The sequence below is a fragment of the Abramis brama genome (genome assembly GCF_963993115.1).
Source record: "Abramis brama genome assembly, chromosome: 9".
Lineage (NCBI taxonomy): Eukaryota > Metazoa > Chordata > Actinopteri > Cypriniformes > Leuciscidae > Abramis > Abramis brama.
The window spans coordinates 22,403,422-22,421,593 of record NC_139971.1 but is presented as its reverse complement, the minus strand read 5'-3'; the positions used below and the strand labels follow the sequence as shown (position 1 = coordinate 22,421,593).

Below are 18,172 nucleotides of genomic sequence, written 5' to 3'. Positions count from 1 at the left end.
CAGTCTGTTAGTTTACCTCACCTCCCGAAGCTGTTCGTTCATCCCGTGACATCCTCATAAACTGAGCTTTGCAGTCTGTAGAATTACAGAATTGATTAGTTCATGTTTAGAGTCTATTGACTTCGGGTTTGAGTCATTCATTCATCACGTGACAAAAGACTGACTGAATCAGACTCGAAGACTCGAGAGGTGAACTAATCATTTCTCTTTCCGGTACCGACAGCATAGCCTCTATGGGACTGACACGAAGAACAAAAGACTCGGACCCAAATCCGAAGACTCGAGAGATTAATTAATAATTTCTGTTTCCAGTACAGAACCTATTGGATGTTGCGCATGCGCGGTCAACACAAAATGAGCAAATCACTCTCAGAGACAACTCGGTAGTCCTACACGCGATGCGCGATAAAATGTATCTTTTCCATGTTAACCAAAGTTTTTGTCCTAACCAGCCGCGACGGCTAATCAATTAATTGTCCTAATCGCAGCTGGAACAACAAACGCAAAGTGTGGAAATGATAATCTTAGGTACTGTTTATGTGCTTTATTTAATGCTAAAAGCATGCAATGTGACTTTGAATACCATTTAGTGCTACCAGCTTTGTAGCTGTAAAAGCAACAATGGGTAATTCACCTCGGATCTTGAAATTAAACAAATGGAAACAAGAATGTTCAAACTGTGAACAAACAAGTATATTCTTTGACAAAGATTGTTTTAGTAACTCAGTAGCCTATGTATTTTTAATAATGTTTTAAATAGTGTAATATTTGTGAATTTGATTATGTAGCTACTTATCCATTTTCTTGCGAGTGCCGTCACGATTACTCTGGTGCTGTGCACTTGCCGAGAGCCCGCCCACATGCTATTTTGATTGGCTGTGGGTTTTGATTGATTTTGAGCATCTCGCAGTCGCGTCGCGTCTAGTGTGGACAGACAAATTATTTGTCGCTGGAATTTTATCGCATCGTGTCTGGTTAGGACACGGTGTTAAAGATTCCTTCAAAATGAACGAATCGTTCATGACCAACCCATCACTAATGCCGTGGCCACATAATGTAAAGTCGTGGCCTCGAGATCCTATGTTGAGGGAACGATATATTTTTCTAGTTGCCACAAGTTAAATGCGCAAACAACCTGTGTGACCATAGCAACCTGGAATTATCAGAAATGGATAGGCCTACAATTATTTTTAATTAAGGATGACAAAATAAGGGCGGAATTAAGAAATTATTACATTAACCTATATTATATTATATTGCACTTGATGTTGCCTTTAGACAGCATTCGAATGAAGTTTGTTATTATCAAGAAATGATCAAATAATTTGAACATAAAATAATATAGGCCTAAAAGAAAACATTTTTATCTATCTCATCTCACAGCCTCTTAAATCCATTCACTGATCATGTCTTTATTTATTTATTTATTATTATGGTTGCACAGCTTGTTTATGCATTTAACTCGTGGTCATGAGAAAAATGTTGTTCTCTCAACATAGGATCTCAAGGCCACAACATAAAGATGCCGTTACCTCGACAAATTGATTTTGTGGCCACGACTTACCATGTTCCCATGAGTTAATATGAAGTTCCCACAAATTAATATCTCGCGGCCATGACAAAACTAATGGCGCTTTTCCATTGCATGGTACGGCTTGGTACGGGTTCGCTTAAATAGTACCAAGTCGGTTGAGGATCCAAGTGAGCCGTACCGAAACTAAAATGTGATGTGTAAAACACTGATTGGTCAGAGAGAATCGTCACTACCAGCGTCATTGGATTTGCGACACGAGACACCAAACCCTCTAGAAACAACTTCGTCTTGCAGTGAAAAACATACACATGCCGAGAATCGATATGCTCCATTGCTTCTGTGTTGTGGGTTTATTTGTGTCGAGTTTGCAATGATGTCACGCAACTATAATAATCAGTCTATAATCCCACCCACTTTTGAAGCGGTACTAAACTGCAGACTGGAAAAAGCAAACCGTGCCAAAGTAAAGCTAGACGAGTCGTACTACGCAGTGGAAAAGCACCATATGTGAACCGAACATGTCCCCTCCCGGTCACCGTAGCTTTGATATACACGATAGAATCTTGACTTCTGTAATGTTACATATTTCCTAGTGAAATTACGAAGACTAATAATAATTACTAATAAGAATTATGAAACCTGACAGGTTTTGTTTATAACAATTTGGTGTGGCAAGCTGAATTACTTTTTGGCCATGAACCATTTCACAGACAGGAAAGGGAATGTGAAGTGACCATGTTATGTGCAATTTAGGGATGGTTTTACCTTAAAGAGATAGAGCCACAATATTAGAACAGTAAGAATAAAGTAATAAAATGAAAACCCTTTGGTTGTCAGCTGACCATGGTGTTTGCAATCACAGCATTCTGATTGGTTGTGTTGTTGGAAGCAGCTTGGGATTGGCTGTGTTCTCTAGGGTCGGTGCACTTTCTGATTGGACTTTTTGGATTGCGCTTTTCTTCAGGACTGCGGCTCATATAGATAAAACCGCTTTAGAACCTAATTCTATTCTCAGGATATTTTTATACCCTACAATTTATAATCGTTTAAATATTGATTGCAAAGGATGTAAATCGACCCAAACAATCTATAAAATAGTTTAAATGTGCCTTATCCATCACATTCCGTGGCTGTTATTGGTTCATCATTTACCATCATCAGTAACAAGATTCATATTCTTTATTTATACGTATCAGTTCAGAAGATGCTATATACATTATTATTATTATTATTAATCAAGTAAACAGAATAGATGTTGTTTTAAGCAAAAAGGGGAAAAACAAATTCTGTTCATTTATTCTACTTCTTTCAAAGTACTTCCAGTTTTCTTTGATGGAGGCAGCAGTTGGATAAAGATTGTAAGCGCATTGGCAAACTAAAAACAGAAACTCTTTGTGAGGCAACCAATGTCTTAAGTAAAAGTGCAAAACAAAACCATGGGTAATTTGTGGGTCTGTGCTGCAATTTCAGATTTCATCAGTCAGGCATGTAGATTATCGCTATTTCAACATGAGTCAGCTCACAAGTAATGCATTTCAAAAGGGTGCATATGACAACATCATAATAATAAATAAAATATATTTATTTTCTCAAATAGTTTCAGTATTTGGCACAAAAGACAATGTTTGGCAATGATACAGTGTTACAGGCACTACAGTAAAATAAAGCACTTTGGAAATGATTCTGTAAACTAAACCAAAATGTTCACAGAAGATTAAAAACAAATTCACTTAGAATTATTTTGTTTTGCTTTTGTGAAATTGAGGGACTGAAGAGATGAGATTAGCAGAATCTACTAGCACTTTGCAACCCCTTTTTGAGAAATAAAGTATGAACTTTAACCATAATTTACAGTATAGATGTGGATATTTGATCTAAACAACATTCCAAATCAAATCCCATGATTAAATTAAGTGGCAGTAAAGCTACACGAACCAGTCTAGAAATAATAATAATTAAAAAAAACAACCAACACCTGGTGAATGTCTAAACAAATATACAACATAAATCAACCACTAATCTAAATATGAATAAGATAACATCTAAATACTTATTCTATTTGTCTGACACATCTACAAGACTAGAGATAACATATTAACACATTTAAAAGTGTTCTACAAATTTGAAGGACGTGCAATTCATCATCCGTCCACTAGAGGGGGACAACCAGCACAAGTTATTAAAGGAACAGTTCACCAATAAATGACAATTCTGTCACAATTAATTCACCCTCATTGTTTCAAGTTCATATCATGTTTTTCTTATTTCTCTTGTTGTTGTTTTTTTTTGTTTTTTTTAAGTCAAATGGGTTTCAAATGACGGGCTGAGATAATAATGACAATAATTGTTTAAAGTATATTTTTTAAATGTATTTATATAATTTTGTGAGGTGAGGTTTTCATTTAGAAATCAACACAAACCTCATTTTCTAACAACTGTTTTTACAGTAAATGTGCACTAACAGTGAAACACACACAGTGAGAGAAATCAAGCCCTTGATACACATCTAGTCTGATGTATTAAGGGTTCTGAATTAAGGATTTGGTGTAAAGTGCTCTCAAAACGTGGAGACTGGTAACCAGCCGAAAGCTTGATGACAATGTAGGTGGCTTTAGTCCATTCTGAGAAAAACTAAGTGAGGATGTGGTGACCCCTGGTTTAACACAGCGCAGGGACTCTGATCTTCTACATCCACTGAATTAAACTGAAATGTATACTACTAATGATGAAAAAGATCAGAGAGCCTTCCCTGCATCTGGAAGCAGAGGCCCACAGGGAGGATCATTACATTAGCAGGCACACTTGCTCTGGTCTGTGTTCCGCGGTTCTGCCAGGTCGCTGGTGCTGTGACCGTTGGTGCGAACCGTTCCGTCGGGTATCCAGGATTTGTCCACACATCTCTCCATGCGCTTCATGATCAAATCCAGCAGAACCTCCACAGCATGGCTCACATTTTCACCATTTGCAGCGCTTGTCTCAAAGTACGGGACACTGCAAGTAGAAGAAAAATGAAACCGATTCAAACGGAGTTTGGAACTAGGATGTTGCTAAGCTACTGATGTAGTTCTCAAAGCATACAAATAGATATTGGATAAAACAGTGATTTTTTCATTGATATAGTACATTCAATACACATATCACAATCTAAATGCCGTTCACACCAAGAACGATAACTATAAAAATAACTAACTATGACTATATTAGCATCCACATAATAACTTAGTTTAGTATAAGTACACACTGTAGTTTTGTAGTTTGCCACTTTAAATGCTCAAGTTTTTAAGGCAGAGTGGATTCTGATTGGCTGTCAATGTTTTTATCATTCATAAAGTGGAAAAAATGGTTCTGAAAGTGATTTCAACAATATTGTTTCTATGTGCCATCATCCACTCTGAGCTACTAGTTAAAAATAATATTAATAAAAATAATTATGATGTACTACATTATATATATTTTTTAATATTATAATATAGTAGGCTATAACATAAGATTGTTTTTAAATGTTTTCGAAAGAAGTCTCTTATGCTTACCCGGCTGCATTTATTTGATCAAAAATACAATGAAAACAGTAATATTGTGAAATGTTCTTATAATTTAAATATTTTCTCATATTTTCTGTATGAATACGTTTTAAAATGAATTTAGCTTAATAGTCCCAGCTTAATGTGAACTGGAGGCTTAAAAGATATAATGTCTTTAAACGATAGGGTATATCGCAGCCACCGCACTTGGCAGGAGTTACGTCCTGCTCCTTATGTGGGTGGCTTGCATAGAAGTCGCTACCCTCAGACGTCTTCAACTGAGGGCAGAGCTGCATGGTTCAGACCTGTTGACTTCACTGGGTTTTCAAGTGGGCAACCTACTTCACCGGTGTTTCATCAACTAGCCCACTACACCTCAATGGGGCTTGACAGCAGAACCAGCATCCTGGAACTGCTCCCTCGGTCATTCAGGACTTCACCACTCAGCTCTGACCCCCGCCGTCTCTGCCAGCCTGGTTTAGCCACCGCTCGCTCCTCTTCAACCACAGCCATCTGGATGCTGTCTCTGCCTGCTTTGATATATTGTTCACCAGGTTCTTGCGGGTTGCCCCTCTAACCCCAGGAGTCCCCAATGCTCTGCAAAGTGACCATCCCTTTCCGGTCCTTTGCCCTTGCCTCCTTCCAGCTTGCTCGGGTGATGACTCCCAGGCCCAGCCTCCCCTGGGTCACCATGCCCATGATGTCTGCATGTTGTAAGCGCTCCTCCGCTTCCCTCAGAGCTCCGCTGGCCTTCCACTTCCGTCCCGTCTTCATTACGATGTTGGCCTGTCGCACAACCTGATCATCACTGTCGCACAACATCATGGCCAACCGAACTTTGGCTGTCTTAAATTCCTCCACGACTGATGTAATTGGCAATTGCAGTTTGCTCCCTGAGCTGTATAGCCCTATAGACCAAAAACTTTTGGGGACAGACAGCCACCTCCTGAGAAAGCTGTTAAGTCTCCTTTCCGAAGCCTCCACTGTTGTCAAGGGGACCTCATACACAAGCAGTGGCCACAGTAGCCTTGGAAGGATGCCGTGTTGGTAGCCCCATACCTTGTACTTGCCGGGCAGGCCACTCCTCTCCAGGGCTTTCAGCCATTCTTCTGCTTGGTTGAGCATCTCCTTCACGCTTGCTTTGTCAGTCAGGTCGGCTCTATACCACCTCCCTAAGCTCTTTACTGGTCTCTCTGTGACTGTTGGGATGGTATCTTCAACAATCTTAAACCGGAAGCGGTCCTGCACATGGCCCCGCTTCAGGACCAAGCTTCTCGATTTTGAGGGTTTGAACTCCATCCTAGCTGCTGTGGTGAGCTCTACCAAATCTTCCAAGATCCATCTGCCCTCTGGGACTGACCTCGCTGTTATTGTCAAGTCGTCCATAAAGGCCCTGACCCTGGCCCTGGGACCTGTTGGACTCCACTTGACAGCACAGCTCCCCGTCTAGGCTTCTCCACTGACTTGACGAGGAGGTTCATCGCCGCTGTGAACAGAATCACAGAGATGGTACATCCGGTCACGATTTCAACCTCCAATCTCTGCCAGTTGGTAGTGAAGTCACCAGAGGTGAAGTGCATCTTGAAGTGCCCGAAGTAGTTCCAGAGGAGCAGCTGTACCTTCTGGGGGACGTGATAGGCTCTGAGTGTGTGATCGACCAACTTGTGCGGCACTGTGCCATAAGCATTTGTTAAGCCAAGCCACAGGACTGCTAGATCTCCCTGGTTCCTCTTAGCGTCCTCGATGATCTTGGAGATGTGTTCAGTGCAACCAGGGACTCCTGGTACTCCGCCTTTCTGTACAGAGGTGTCAATATACTTCTTGTTAATCAAAAACAGGGTCAGCCTCTTCACCAAGATTCCGAAGAACACCTTCCCCTCCACATTCAACAGCGAGATTGTGCAGAAGTCTTTCAAACTGGAAGAGTCCTCCTGCTTGGGGATGAAGCAGCCCTCGGCAATAAGAAAACTGTCTGGCAGATGGTTCTTCCTCCACACTACCTTAAGTAGCCTCCAAAGACATCTCCTCAGCCTCTCACAGTTCTTGTAAAGTCTGTACAGAATTCCATTCGGGCCCGGTGCAGATCTTCCCCTTGCCTTTTGGATGAAGTCGTTGACTTCCTGCTATCTGGGCTCTCCGTCATCAAAGGAGATGGTCAGCTCCTCTAGGCTGCACAGCTTTCCTTCCAGGTCGAGCTCTTCCTCTCACCTTGGGTCACTGTGCACTTTACGGAGGTGCTCTTCTACCTCCTCCTTCAGGGTCTTTAGCACTCCTGATCGTTTAACGCCAAGGAGCCCTGACAGGTACTTGAAGGGTTTTTTGTGAACTTGACCCTCTCCTTTTCCCGCCTCCTATCCCTTCGCTGGCACTCTGCTCGGCGCAAGGTTTGTATGCGCTCCCTTAGGTTCTCTCGCATCTCTTTAAGGGCAGGTTTTTCGTCTTCAGGAGCCTGCCGAAAAACCTTCTTCAGTCTTCTCAAATGGCCTCTTGAGTTCTGCAATTTCCCTTGAGTGCCTGTTCTCTCCAGCATGCTGTGGGCCTTTGGTCTGTCTCTGCTCCGTTTCAAAGCGCTATACTCCCATGTTCCAGATGATGGTGGACATTGCCTTTATCTTCCTGCCAATGTCACCCGCGAGGACAGACTCAAGGACTTGGTCTATTTCCCTGTCGAAAGACTCCAGTCTTTCCTGGCTGCTGCTGTTGGCCACAGCACTAGCTTTTTCCTCTTTTCCTCTCCCTCAATGGCCCGAACTTGCTGACCTGTTTCCTGGCTGGCTTGCCTCTCTTGATGTTGCTGGTCGTCTGATACACTGTAGGTATTTGAGGGAATGCTGACTCCTCCGTTGTGTGCATGGAGATTCTGGGTGCATGGAGATTCGTTGCACACAACTGTGTCATAAACAGCCCATCCTACTCTGGTGTATCTTCAGACCCCTATCGCCTTTGCAGACCTTTCCACACCTACAGACTCTAGTTATTCCGTTGTTCTGAAATGATGTCCTTTGATCGTCATCCGTGGTCATATCAGTTGTCTGTCCTGTAGGTCGCTCATCCTCCCCCGCTCTCGCACGACCTTGGTGGTATCTTACAATAAACTTTTCCATAGCATCTTGAGTTGGGTTCCTCCTCACGGAGGAAGTGCTTTGGCTTGCCAAGCCTTGGCACCCCGTTTCTGGTCTTCACCAGATGCCAGCATTCTCTCCACGCTGTCACCACTCTTCCGTGGTTGCCAACTAGTCTTTCCTAGTGGTCACTGGGTCACCAGATGTGGAATGTCTTTAAACGATAGGGTATATTGCAGCCATCGCACTTGGCAGTTGGAAAGGATATAAAGTTCACTAGCTGAAGACATTACTGTAGCCATACCCATTAATAGACACAGTACTTCCTTGAAAATAAATTCCAGCACAGCGCTACAACAACCATAACGAAATGACCCTGACAATAGATAATGCTTTAAAATGAACTCTGTTAGAGAGCTACATATGGCAATTTATCTGTTCAGTAAAATACCTTACTCGCCCGTACAACATTTCAGATCCCTCAGTTCTCGCCATACCTGAAAAGGCAAGGCAATGTTGATTTTTGTTTTATTACGAGCTTTGTCACGTTCTCTTTTTGCCAGCAGACTCTCTCCTCTGTTCTGTTTTTTTTTTATTTTTTTTTATTTTTTTATTATTCCCAGGATGTTCAAGCTTTAGCATACTCCATGTCAACCTTTCTCACCTGTTGGGACAACTAACCTATGTCACTCCCACAACATGCACACAAAGTAGCCGGAGCAACTTTTCTCTATTTATGGATATGACGGGACACGCACCGATATGACGCTAGTAAGCACTTTCCTGTGAAAACCATCCCGTCTGGTCTAAAATATAAATACTTATAATAGGCTTACCACAGTGAATCAGGGTAAGACATAACATGTTTTGGAACAAGAATTAATGATGTATTGACAATTTCTTTTCAAAGGGACACTCTGTTACTTTTTTTGTTCCTAAAAATATAAGTCAAAAGCCCTATTTGGACGGTAATTGTTTCTCATGTAAGGTATTTTCAACATTTACAGGGGTTAGTCAGTGATTTTATTGCCATCCGAATCCAGAATATAAATCTCCCACCACCTGCGTAAAAATCCCCGGCCAAATTACCTTCTGTTTTTTGACAAACACCAAGGTTGTGTGGGGTTTACAAGTACGATGTACACTTCTATTACTGAAATGCTGGAAAATATTTACAAGAACAATACTTCATCACAGCTCCACCTCAGCGAACACAAAGGAGAAAGAGAAAAAGCGTGAAACATTTGAAATGTGTTTCAAATGTGCCAAATGTTATTGTGGCAGCAATATATGATACACTTTTAAAATATGTAGGCTATTATACACAACATTAAAAATACAAATCAAGCAGCTTTATTTTTTACCTTTATTTAGCTTTATTTGGGCGGCAGTGGCTCAGTGGTTCATGTAGGTTGTCTACAAACTGGAAGGTTGGTGGTTGTGCAAGTGTCGAGGTGTCCATGAGCAAGACACCTAACCCCAGCTGCTCCCGACGAGCTGGATGGCGCCTTGCATGGCTGACACCGCCGTCGGTGTATGAATAAGTGAATGAATGGGTGAATGTGAGGCAATATGTAAAGCACTTTGGTGGCCATGGGTCTGTTGAAAGCGCTATATAAATGCAGTCCATTTACCATTTTACCTCAAGTAAATAAGAGGCTGCATTAACTTGTTTCCGCTAATTTCCATATTTTTAAAATTACATCCTTTTGAGATAAAATGCAAGGATATAAGAACCATTTCGAATTTAGGGTACGCGCGTCTAGCTTCCCTTTTTTTAAATAAATAGAACATTATTTTCCTATTATTAAATTAAATATCAATTTATTTGTATTATTCCAAGCATATGACATTTTATTTACAGCAGATAATCATATGACTGACAACATGAGCAGCGTGTTTGCGGGTTAGTGGGATTACAAAACTCATCCACTGTCAATAAATCGCCATCCGAATGCATGAGTTTTATCACTGAGGTGTTTTGCAAATATTTTTTTTTACAGACGTCCACATCAGAAGCAATTACCATCCGAATAGGGCCATAGAGCAAAAAAGATTGAGAACCCCTGCAGTCTTAGATTCAAATGTCTCTATTGAGACCACAACATTCTTTTAAATAGACTCGAAAATTATGTTGGCATTAGTGGAATTGCATTAGCATGGTTTAAATCATACTTATCTGACCGTTATCAGTTTGTAGCAGTAAATGAAGAGATGTCTTATCGATCAAAAGTTCAGTATGGCGTACCACAAGGCTCAGTACTAGGACCGTTGCTGTTCACTCTGTACATGCTACCCTTAGGAGATATCATTAGGAAGCATGGCATTAGTTTTCACTGTTATGCTGATGATACGCAGCTCTATATTCCTTCACGCCCTGACGAAACTTACCAATTCACGAAATTAACAGAATGTATAGCTGATATAAAAAAAAACTGGATGACTAATAATTTCCAACTACTTAATTCTGAAAAAAACAGATTCTAATTTTTGGACAAAAAACGTCCACACGTAATAACCTAGAATACTGTCTAACACTTGATGGCTGCTCTGTCAAGTCTTCGTCGTCGGTTAGGAACCTGGGTGTGCTCTTTGATACCAATCTTTCATTTGAAAGCCACGTTTCTAGTATCTGTAACACCGCATTTTTCTATCTTAAAAATATATCTAAATTATTTAATATGCTCTCATTGACAAATGCGGAACAATTAGTTCATGCGTTCATGACATCAAGGCTAGATTATTGTAATGCTATTATGGGTGGTTGCCCTGCATGCTTAATAAATAAACTACAGCTGGTCCAAAATGCAGAAGCTAGAGTTTTTACCAGAACCAAGAATTATCCCAGTTCTGTCAACACTGCATTGGCTCCCTATTAAACATTATACACATTTTAAAATATTGCTGATTACTTACAAAGCACTAAATGGTTTAGCTCCCCAGTACTTGAGCGAGCTCTTAACAACCCTATTCATTATAGTCCTTCACGTCTATTGCGATCTCAAAATTCTGGCCAGTTGATAATACCTAGAATATCAATATCAACTGCTGGCAGTAGTTCCTTTTCCTATTTAGCACCAAAACTTTGGAACAGTCTTCCTAACATTGTCCGGGAAGCAGACACACTCTGTCAGTTTAAATCTAGATTAAAAACACATCTCTTAAACCTGGCATACACATAGAACAAATGCACAGGAACACTTCCTATAACACCTGATGTACTCACTATATCATAAAAAGAACGGCATCTACGCTAATTTTAGTCTTTCTGTTTATTCCGAGGTTAACTGTAATCAGCCGGACCTGGGCCGTATCCAGATCAGATGGTGGACCTGCGCATAGGCACGACCACAACACATGATGTAGTCAACCGGATCTGGGCCGTATCCAGATCAGATGGAGGACCTGCACCTAGACACGACCACAGCGCATCCCTGAAGTGTCAGCAGAGGTGGTCAACTAGACTCCCCCTGTGAAGGCCTCATCGACATGACAGCCATCAGCACTGATCCTCAACAAACTCATCTCCATAGGCGCATGATGACTTCAACCAGATGGAACTGGATAATATAATGTTCCAATCCAATCTGACTTCTGACCTGTAATGCTGCCTGAATCATAATCATACACTGTTCGTTCGTATGTTGGCCAGAGGAGAACTGAACCCCCGACTGAGCCTGGTTTCTCCCAAGGTTTTTTTCTCCATTCTGCCACCTGATGGAGTTTTGGTTTCTTGCCACTGTCGCCTCTTTCGCCTCTTTCGCCTTTCTTCGCCTTTGTCGCCATTGGCTTTTGGCTTGCTTAGTTGGGGACATTTAATTTTATATTCAACAATATTATTACAACATTATTTTCCTGTTATCTTTCTAAAGCTGCTTTGAAACAATCTGTATTGTAAAAAGCGCTGTATAAATAAAGCTGACTTGACTTGACTATTGTTTGTACAAAGACAAGCCTGGGAGGAGTTTAGATGTGAGGATCAGTCAACACAATCGATGTACACTATGATAACATTTAACAGATGAGTCACTGCAAACTCACTGCACACTGCTGAGAACTAGGGATAAACACATTGTCAACTAGTGCTGCACGATTAATCGTATCGCAATCGCGATGTCAAGCTTACGCGATTATATGACGCAAAATTCTGCGATTTTATATTAAATAAACAAATTAATGTAATTAACGCATCATCTGTTATTTTTTGGCATCCTTTGGCTAGTGTTACATGATCCCGCTCTTATTCATGCAAATGCTTTTAAACCATTCATGCGCGATAAGACAAGAACGCGCTGTCAGTGAATGTCCTCCAGACACAAACACACGTACGTACACACACACACGGCCCACCGATAGACGCGCGCCAGTATCAAGTTCTCTTTCGCGGTAGAACGAACAACACACATGTATGCCAAAATGAACGCGCTGTCAGTGAATGTCCTGACTGTGAAACACAGAAAGACTCGCGCTAATATCGTGCGTGCGCACAAAACAGCATGCCAGAATACAGTTCTCTTTCGAGCTTGAACGAACAATAACACACACAATTATGCCAAAATGTATTTTCGTCGAGTATCTTCATAACATATGAGCAGTCTTATGGACGTGAAGAGTTGTGACTCGTGAGAGAATGAGGCGTGTGTGAGATCCACGTCTCTGTCAACAGCGGCTGGTCTTAAAGGGACAGTACACAGTAGCCACTAATTATATCTGTCGCTAAAGTTAATCAAAGAACAAAGGGAACAGAGAAAAACACTCACTGCTCTTGACTAAAGAACTTTTTTTCTTTAGGCAGATTATCACTAATCTGTGTGTGCATTTATTTTCCTTGTCCAAGCAAGTTGACTCATGAGACCATTTGTTTATTATATCGCAATCGCAATATTGACCTCAATTATCGCAATATGATTTTTTCCCCAAATCGTGCAGCCCTATTGTCAACATTATTGACAACAACAAATTTACACTCTTGAATAGTTGCTTGATCTCACGAGATCTAACATGATGTAACCACTATAGCCTGTCGCAATTAACACTGTGAGACATTATAACTAAAAGCAAGTGCTTTTCTAAACTGAAGACTCCTCACATTAACACAGTAAATATTAGCTTTTCGGTATACCGCCATCTTAAAGTGTCACATTTAACGAGAGATGCCCTCATCTTAGGCAAACACGGTACAGACACGGCCCTTAAAACAAACATCCTTGGAGTTGCCCGCACCCTGTGAACACGTATGAAGACCTACATTGAGATACGACTTGCACACACCAGCATATCATTTCCCATGTCACGTTACTGCATGACTCAGACACACCCGTACAACTTCCCTAGTATTTCATGTAATTTTATCACCACAATCAAATTAGTATGTGATGACCTCATAACTAACTAGCCAGCAGTCCCCTGCTTCATAACTTGATCCAGCACCACTGCATCCGAATACTACGAAACCTAAATACTTTCAATCAACAGATCATTCCACAGGCAAAGTAGTGAAGCATTTCTGTCCTAAAGTCTACAATAAAAAACTATTGCTTTTCGAAGCAGACAAGGTCATGTGTGACAGATACAGGGCAAGTTTCTTCAGGTTTGATGGATCAGGTGAATGGAGCGTCTCACCCATATTTTTCCGCCAGTTCTCGTGCATTGTCCGCTTTCACTGCACGCTGGTCCCCCAGGTCGGATTTGTTTCCACACAAGACAATGTCGGGATTCTCGCAGTACGCATGTGTTTGCAGCTGACCTGCACAAGACAACACAGAAGTTCATTAGTAATTATTATTTGAAAAATGATTTATAATCATAATGATAATAACTAGCAGCTTAGAGTGGTTACTCATCTAATAATAATTATTATTATTAGATGGCTAATCACTAATATATTTTATATATCACATTATATATATATATATATATATATATGTATATATATATATATATATATATATATATATATATATATATATATATATATATACAGTGCTATGCATAAGTTTAGACACCCATGCTAAAGTTGACTAAAAACAGGAATAAAAAATCATCTTTTGGAAATTGAACTTAATGCCTTAATTAAAAAAAATAGGAAAAATCCAACCTTTAAGGACACCAATTTTCTTTGTGAATGAATAATGTATTGTAAATACATAAATGTTCTTCCTTAATCACGTAGCCTTCACCATACCTAGAGATTGGCATGGAGTACTTTCCATAAGATCATCTCTCAATGCAAATCAAACCAGCTATTAGGCTAACTGAAATAAAACCATGCCAATCTCTAGGTATGGTGAAGGCTATGTGATGATGTGGGGCTATTTTAATTCCAAAGGCCAAGGGAACTTTATCAGGATGCATGGTATCCTGGATCCATTAAGTAACTGGCCTTTAAAAATAAAAATCTGCCTGCCTCTATGGGAATTTAACATAGGGGTGTCCAGACTTATGCACCCTGTATTTTAAGGAAGAACATTTATGTATTTACAATACATTATTCATTCACAAAGAAAATTGGTGTCCTTAAAGGTTGGATTTTTCCTAATTTTTTTAATTAAGGCATTAAGTTCAATTTCCAAAAGATGATTTTTTATTCCTCTTTTTAGTCAACTTTAGCATGGGTGTCTAAACTTATGCATAGCACTGTATATATATATTATTGTGTTATTATTTTTTTGTTATTTTATTATAAGAAAATGTGCAACCACTCTAAGCTGATAGTTAATACAGTTCATCAAATTATATTAAATTATTTTTTTTAAATACCTTTTATTATTCTTACAATTAGATGGGCAACCATTCTAAGCTGCTAGATAAAAATAAAAATAATTTTTGGGAAGATAATTTGTAAATTTGTTACAAATAATTTGTTGCAAAAATAAACCATTTATGAAGAAAATGTATGTAGCTACTCTTTAAATGTGGTAAAAGAAAGTAAATGTATTAAAACAAAATAAGGTCTGCCGTGTGTATATGCATGTGTCTCGTGTTTGTTTCAGTGAGTCTGGACTCAGTAAGGTATGAAGGACTTACTCATCCAGTTCCGCACATTAAGGAAGCTCTGCTCGCTCGTGAGGTCAAAGAGCAACAGGAAGCCCATAGCATCCCTGAAGAACGCTGTGGTCAAACTCCGAAATCTGCATGAGCGTTTAGAGGAGAAGACACGAGTCACACAACAGTGAAAAAACAGTCAGAACATTAAATAAAACCTCATAGACAATTTCTTTCTTGAGTGCATGTTAGGAAGTAAAGCACAAGTACTGATCTGCACCTCACCTCTCCTGTCCAGCTGTATCCCACAGCTGAATGTGGATCCTCTGACCTCTCCCGGCTGTGCCATCAGGACCGTTGGATTTGTACACCTTATTAAGAGACTATATTAGTGCTTAATAGTGCTTGAATATCCTTGTCACATAGTTAGGGCTGGGTATCGTTCAAAAAATGTCGATACCAATACCGATACCTTGATTTCGATACCGGTTCCAGAACGATACTTTTTCCGATACCAATTTTATGAAATCCATTTTAACAAGATTACATAACACATTACCTCAGAAACTCTTTGGTTTTATTTTTTCAGTTTGACTCATGCTCCTTAGTCAGTGCACAAAGGAACAAAAAAAGCACAAAGGAACAAAATATTCCTTATACATATACATAAGGTACAAAATGTTTTTTTATAAAGAGCTCATGCTCACCAAAGCTGAATTTGTTTGATCAAAATACAGTAAAACTTGTAATGATGTGGAATAGTATTACAATTTAAAATCTTATTTGAATATATTTCAAAATGTAATTTATTCCTGTGTTGTCAAAGCTGAATTTTCAAAATCATTACTTCAGTGTCACATGATCCTTCAGAAATATGAAAACAGTTTTTGGAAACTATGATACATTTTTTCATGATTCTTTGATGAATAAAAAATTCAAAAGAACAGCATTTATTTGAAACAGAAATCTTTTGTAACATTACACATGTTTTAAGGTCATTTTTGATCACTTTAATGCATCCTTAGGCCTACTGAAATTTTTTTTTTTTGAACGGCAGTGTACATTCAGTAGGTCATTATTGCAATATAAACACTGTCAGAGTAATCAACAAGGTATCTCTTCATTTACCAGTCAAAGACGGAGCAACTTTCTGCTCTCATGTTTACTCCGTGCACTGTCAAGGGCTTCATCATATCTGTCGTGGTACCGTCTTTGCAGCAATTATTTTACCGCAAATACTGCATCGCGCGCGGTTGGCATCGAGCCTGGAGAAATGTAGCCACACTTTTGATCGACTTTTCCACATCTTTAGGGTATTGCGAGTGTGTGTGCTCGCGTCTCATTGAGTATGTGCGCGAGTTTGTGTGTGTGTGCTCGCGTCTCACATGAGAATGTGCGTGGACAGTTTGTGTGCGCGCGCGCGTCTCATATGAGTATGTGCACAGTATGGGGTGAGATTTCGGGCACAATTCTGCGCGCGCAAGATCACATTTTGAGCGTGCAAAAGGGCATTTCGCACGCGCGTGAACTGAGTTTTGCGGAGAAATATTCGTCTCGCAGATAAGAAAATATTGCGAGCGAACGAAAATAAATTTTGCATTTAAAATAAGTATTTGGATGTGCGCGGACGTTCTCTTTCGCGTGTGCAAAGTTTCACTTTCTTGCTCCTTTCATACCAGCCGTGAGCGCTCTCTAAGCGCAGACGGCTCGCTTGCTCAACACAACCCAGCGTTACAATATGCCAGAGCCATAGAGAGAAGTAGTATACTTGTAGTATAACCATCAGGACATCAGTGATGTGTGAACTGAATTTGCCAACAATACAGCGAATTACAGTGCAGTTATTGAATATTTTTCATAAATAATAATCATAAAAAATACGCAACACGATATTTATACAAAATAAGTCTTGTAGTATAACCATCAGGACAGCAGTGATGTGTGAACTGAATTTGCCAACAATACAGTGAATTACAGTGAAGTTTTTGAATATTTTTCATAAATAATAATCATAAAAAATACGCAAAACGATATTTATACAAAATAAGTCTTGTAGTATAACCATCAGGACAGCAGTGATGTGTGAACTGAATTTGATGACACTATAGTGTGTGACAGTGAAGTTATTGACTGTTTTCGTAGTAACGCTTTTCGGGTTTTGCACTTTTCAGACGGTCCCTTCGGATCTGTCTCGCTGCCGCCTGCGCATAGAGATCAATGTATTTTGTCCACTGCGAGGGAAAGCTCGTTTGGAGGAAAATTAGGTTGTAGCTGCTTGTCTACATTACTACGATTAAAAAGAGGTGTTATTTGTGCAGTAACAACGTTTAGCTCACGAGTTATTGACCCGGGAAGTTCGACAACTTTACTCAACTGCACTAGTTCTCTTCCGCAGTCGGTGATGCAGGGAGTCTTGTGATTAGTTTTCAAGCCAGCCAATCAGAATTTAGCAGTCTCATCTCTGATTGGCTTGAATTATGGCATATTGCAGAGCCATAGAGAGAAAGAGTTGCGACACTCTTTGATGTCGCCGCTATGGCTGTCACGTGGTTCATGTAAGCCGCAATAGTTCCAAAACACACGCTGGCTGTCATGTTCTTCTATGGGACAGACAGCAGCGATTGCATTATTGAACGGTAAATATAAAAGTCTCATCTCTGATTGGCTGGAATTATGGCATATTGTAACGCTGGGTTGTGTTGAGCAAGCGAGCCGTCTGCGCTTAGAGAGCGCTCACAGCTGGTATGAAAGGAGCAAGAAAGTGAAACTTTGCACACGCGAAAGAGAACGTCCGCGCACATCCAAATACTTATTTTAAATGCAAAATTTATTTTCGTTCGCTCGCAATATTTTCTTATCTGCGAGACGAACATTTCTCCACAAAACTCAGTTCACGCGCGTGCGAAATGCCCTTTTGCACGCTCAAAATGTGATCTTGCGCGCGCAGAATTGTGACCGAAATCTCACCCCATATACAGAGAGTTCCGCGCGTCTCGTGTGTGTAGAGTTTGCGTGTATGTGCGTGAGCGACTTTAGGCGTGTCGTTGTGCATTCCATATGTATTTGTTTGA

The 18,172-nt window shown here is 40.1% G+C and overlaps 1 protein-coding gene across 1 annotated transcript in view; it reads right to left on the bottom strand.

Annotated features, from left to right (window-relative positions):
- Window positions 1-3,095: 3,095 nt before the first annotated feature.
- rab27a (RAB27A, member RAS oncogene family) overlaps window positions 3,096-18,172 on the bottom strand; it is a 38,411-nt gene continuing 23,334 nt past the window's right edge. Inside the window, exons 3-6 of the mRNA XM_084124054.1 lie at window positions 15,387-15,472; window positions 15,144-15,247; window positions 13,740-13,863; window positions 3,096-4,525 (exon numbers count right to left, since the gene is read on the bottom strand). Coding sequence (XP_083980180.1) covers window positions 4,324-4,525; window positions 13,740-13,863; window positions 15,144-15,247; window positions 15,387-15,472 — 516 coding nt within the window. The 3' untranslated portion in view covers window positions 3,096-4,323. The remainder of the gene's footprint in view (window positions 4,526-13,739; window positions 13,864-15,143; window positions 15,248-15,386; window positions 15,473-18,172) is intronic.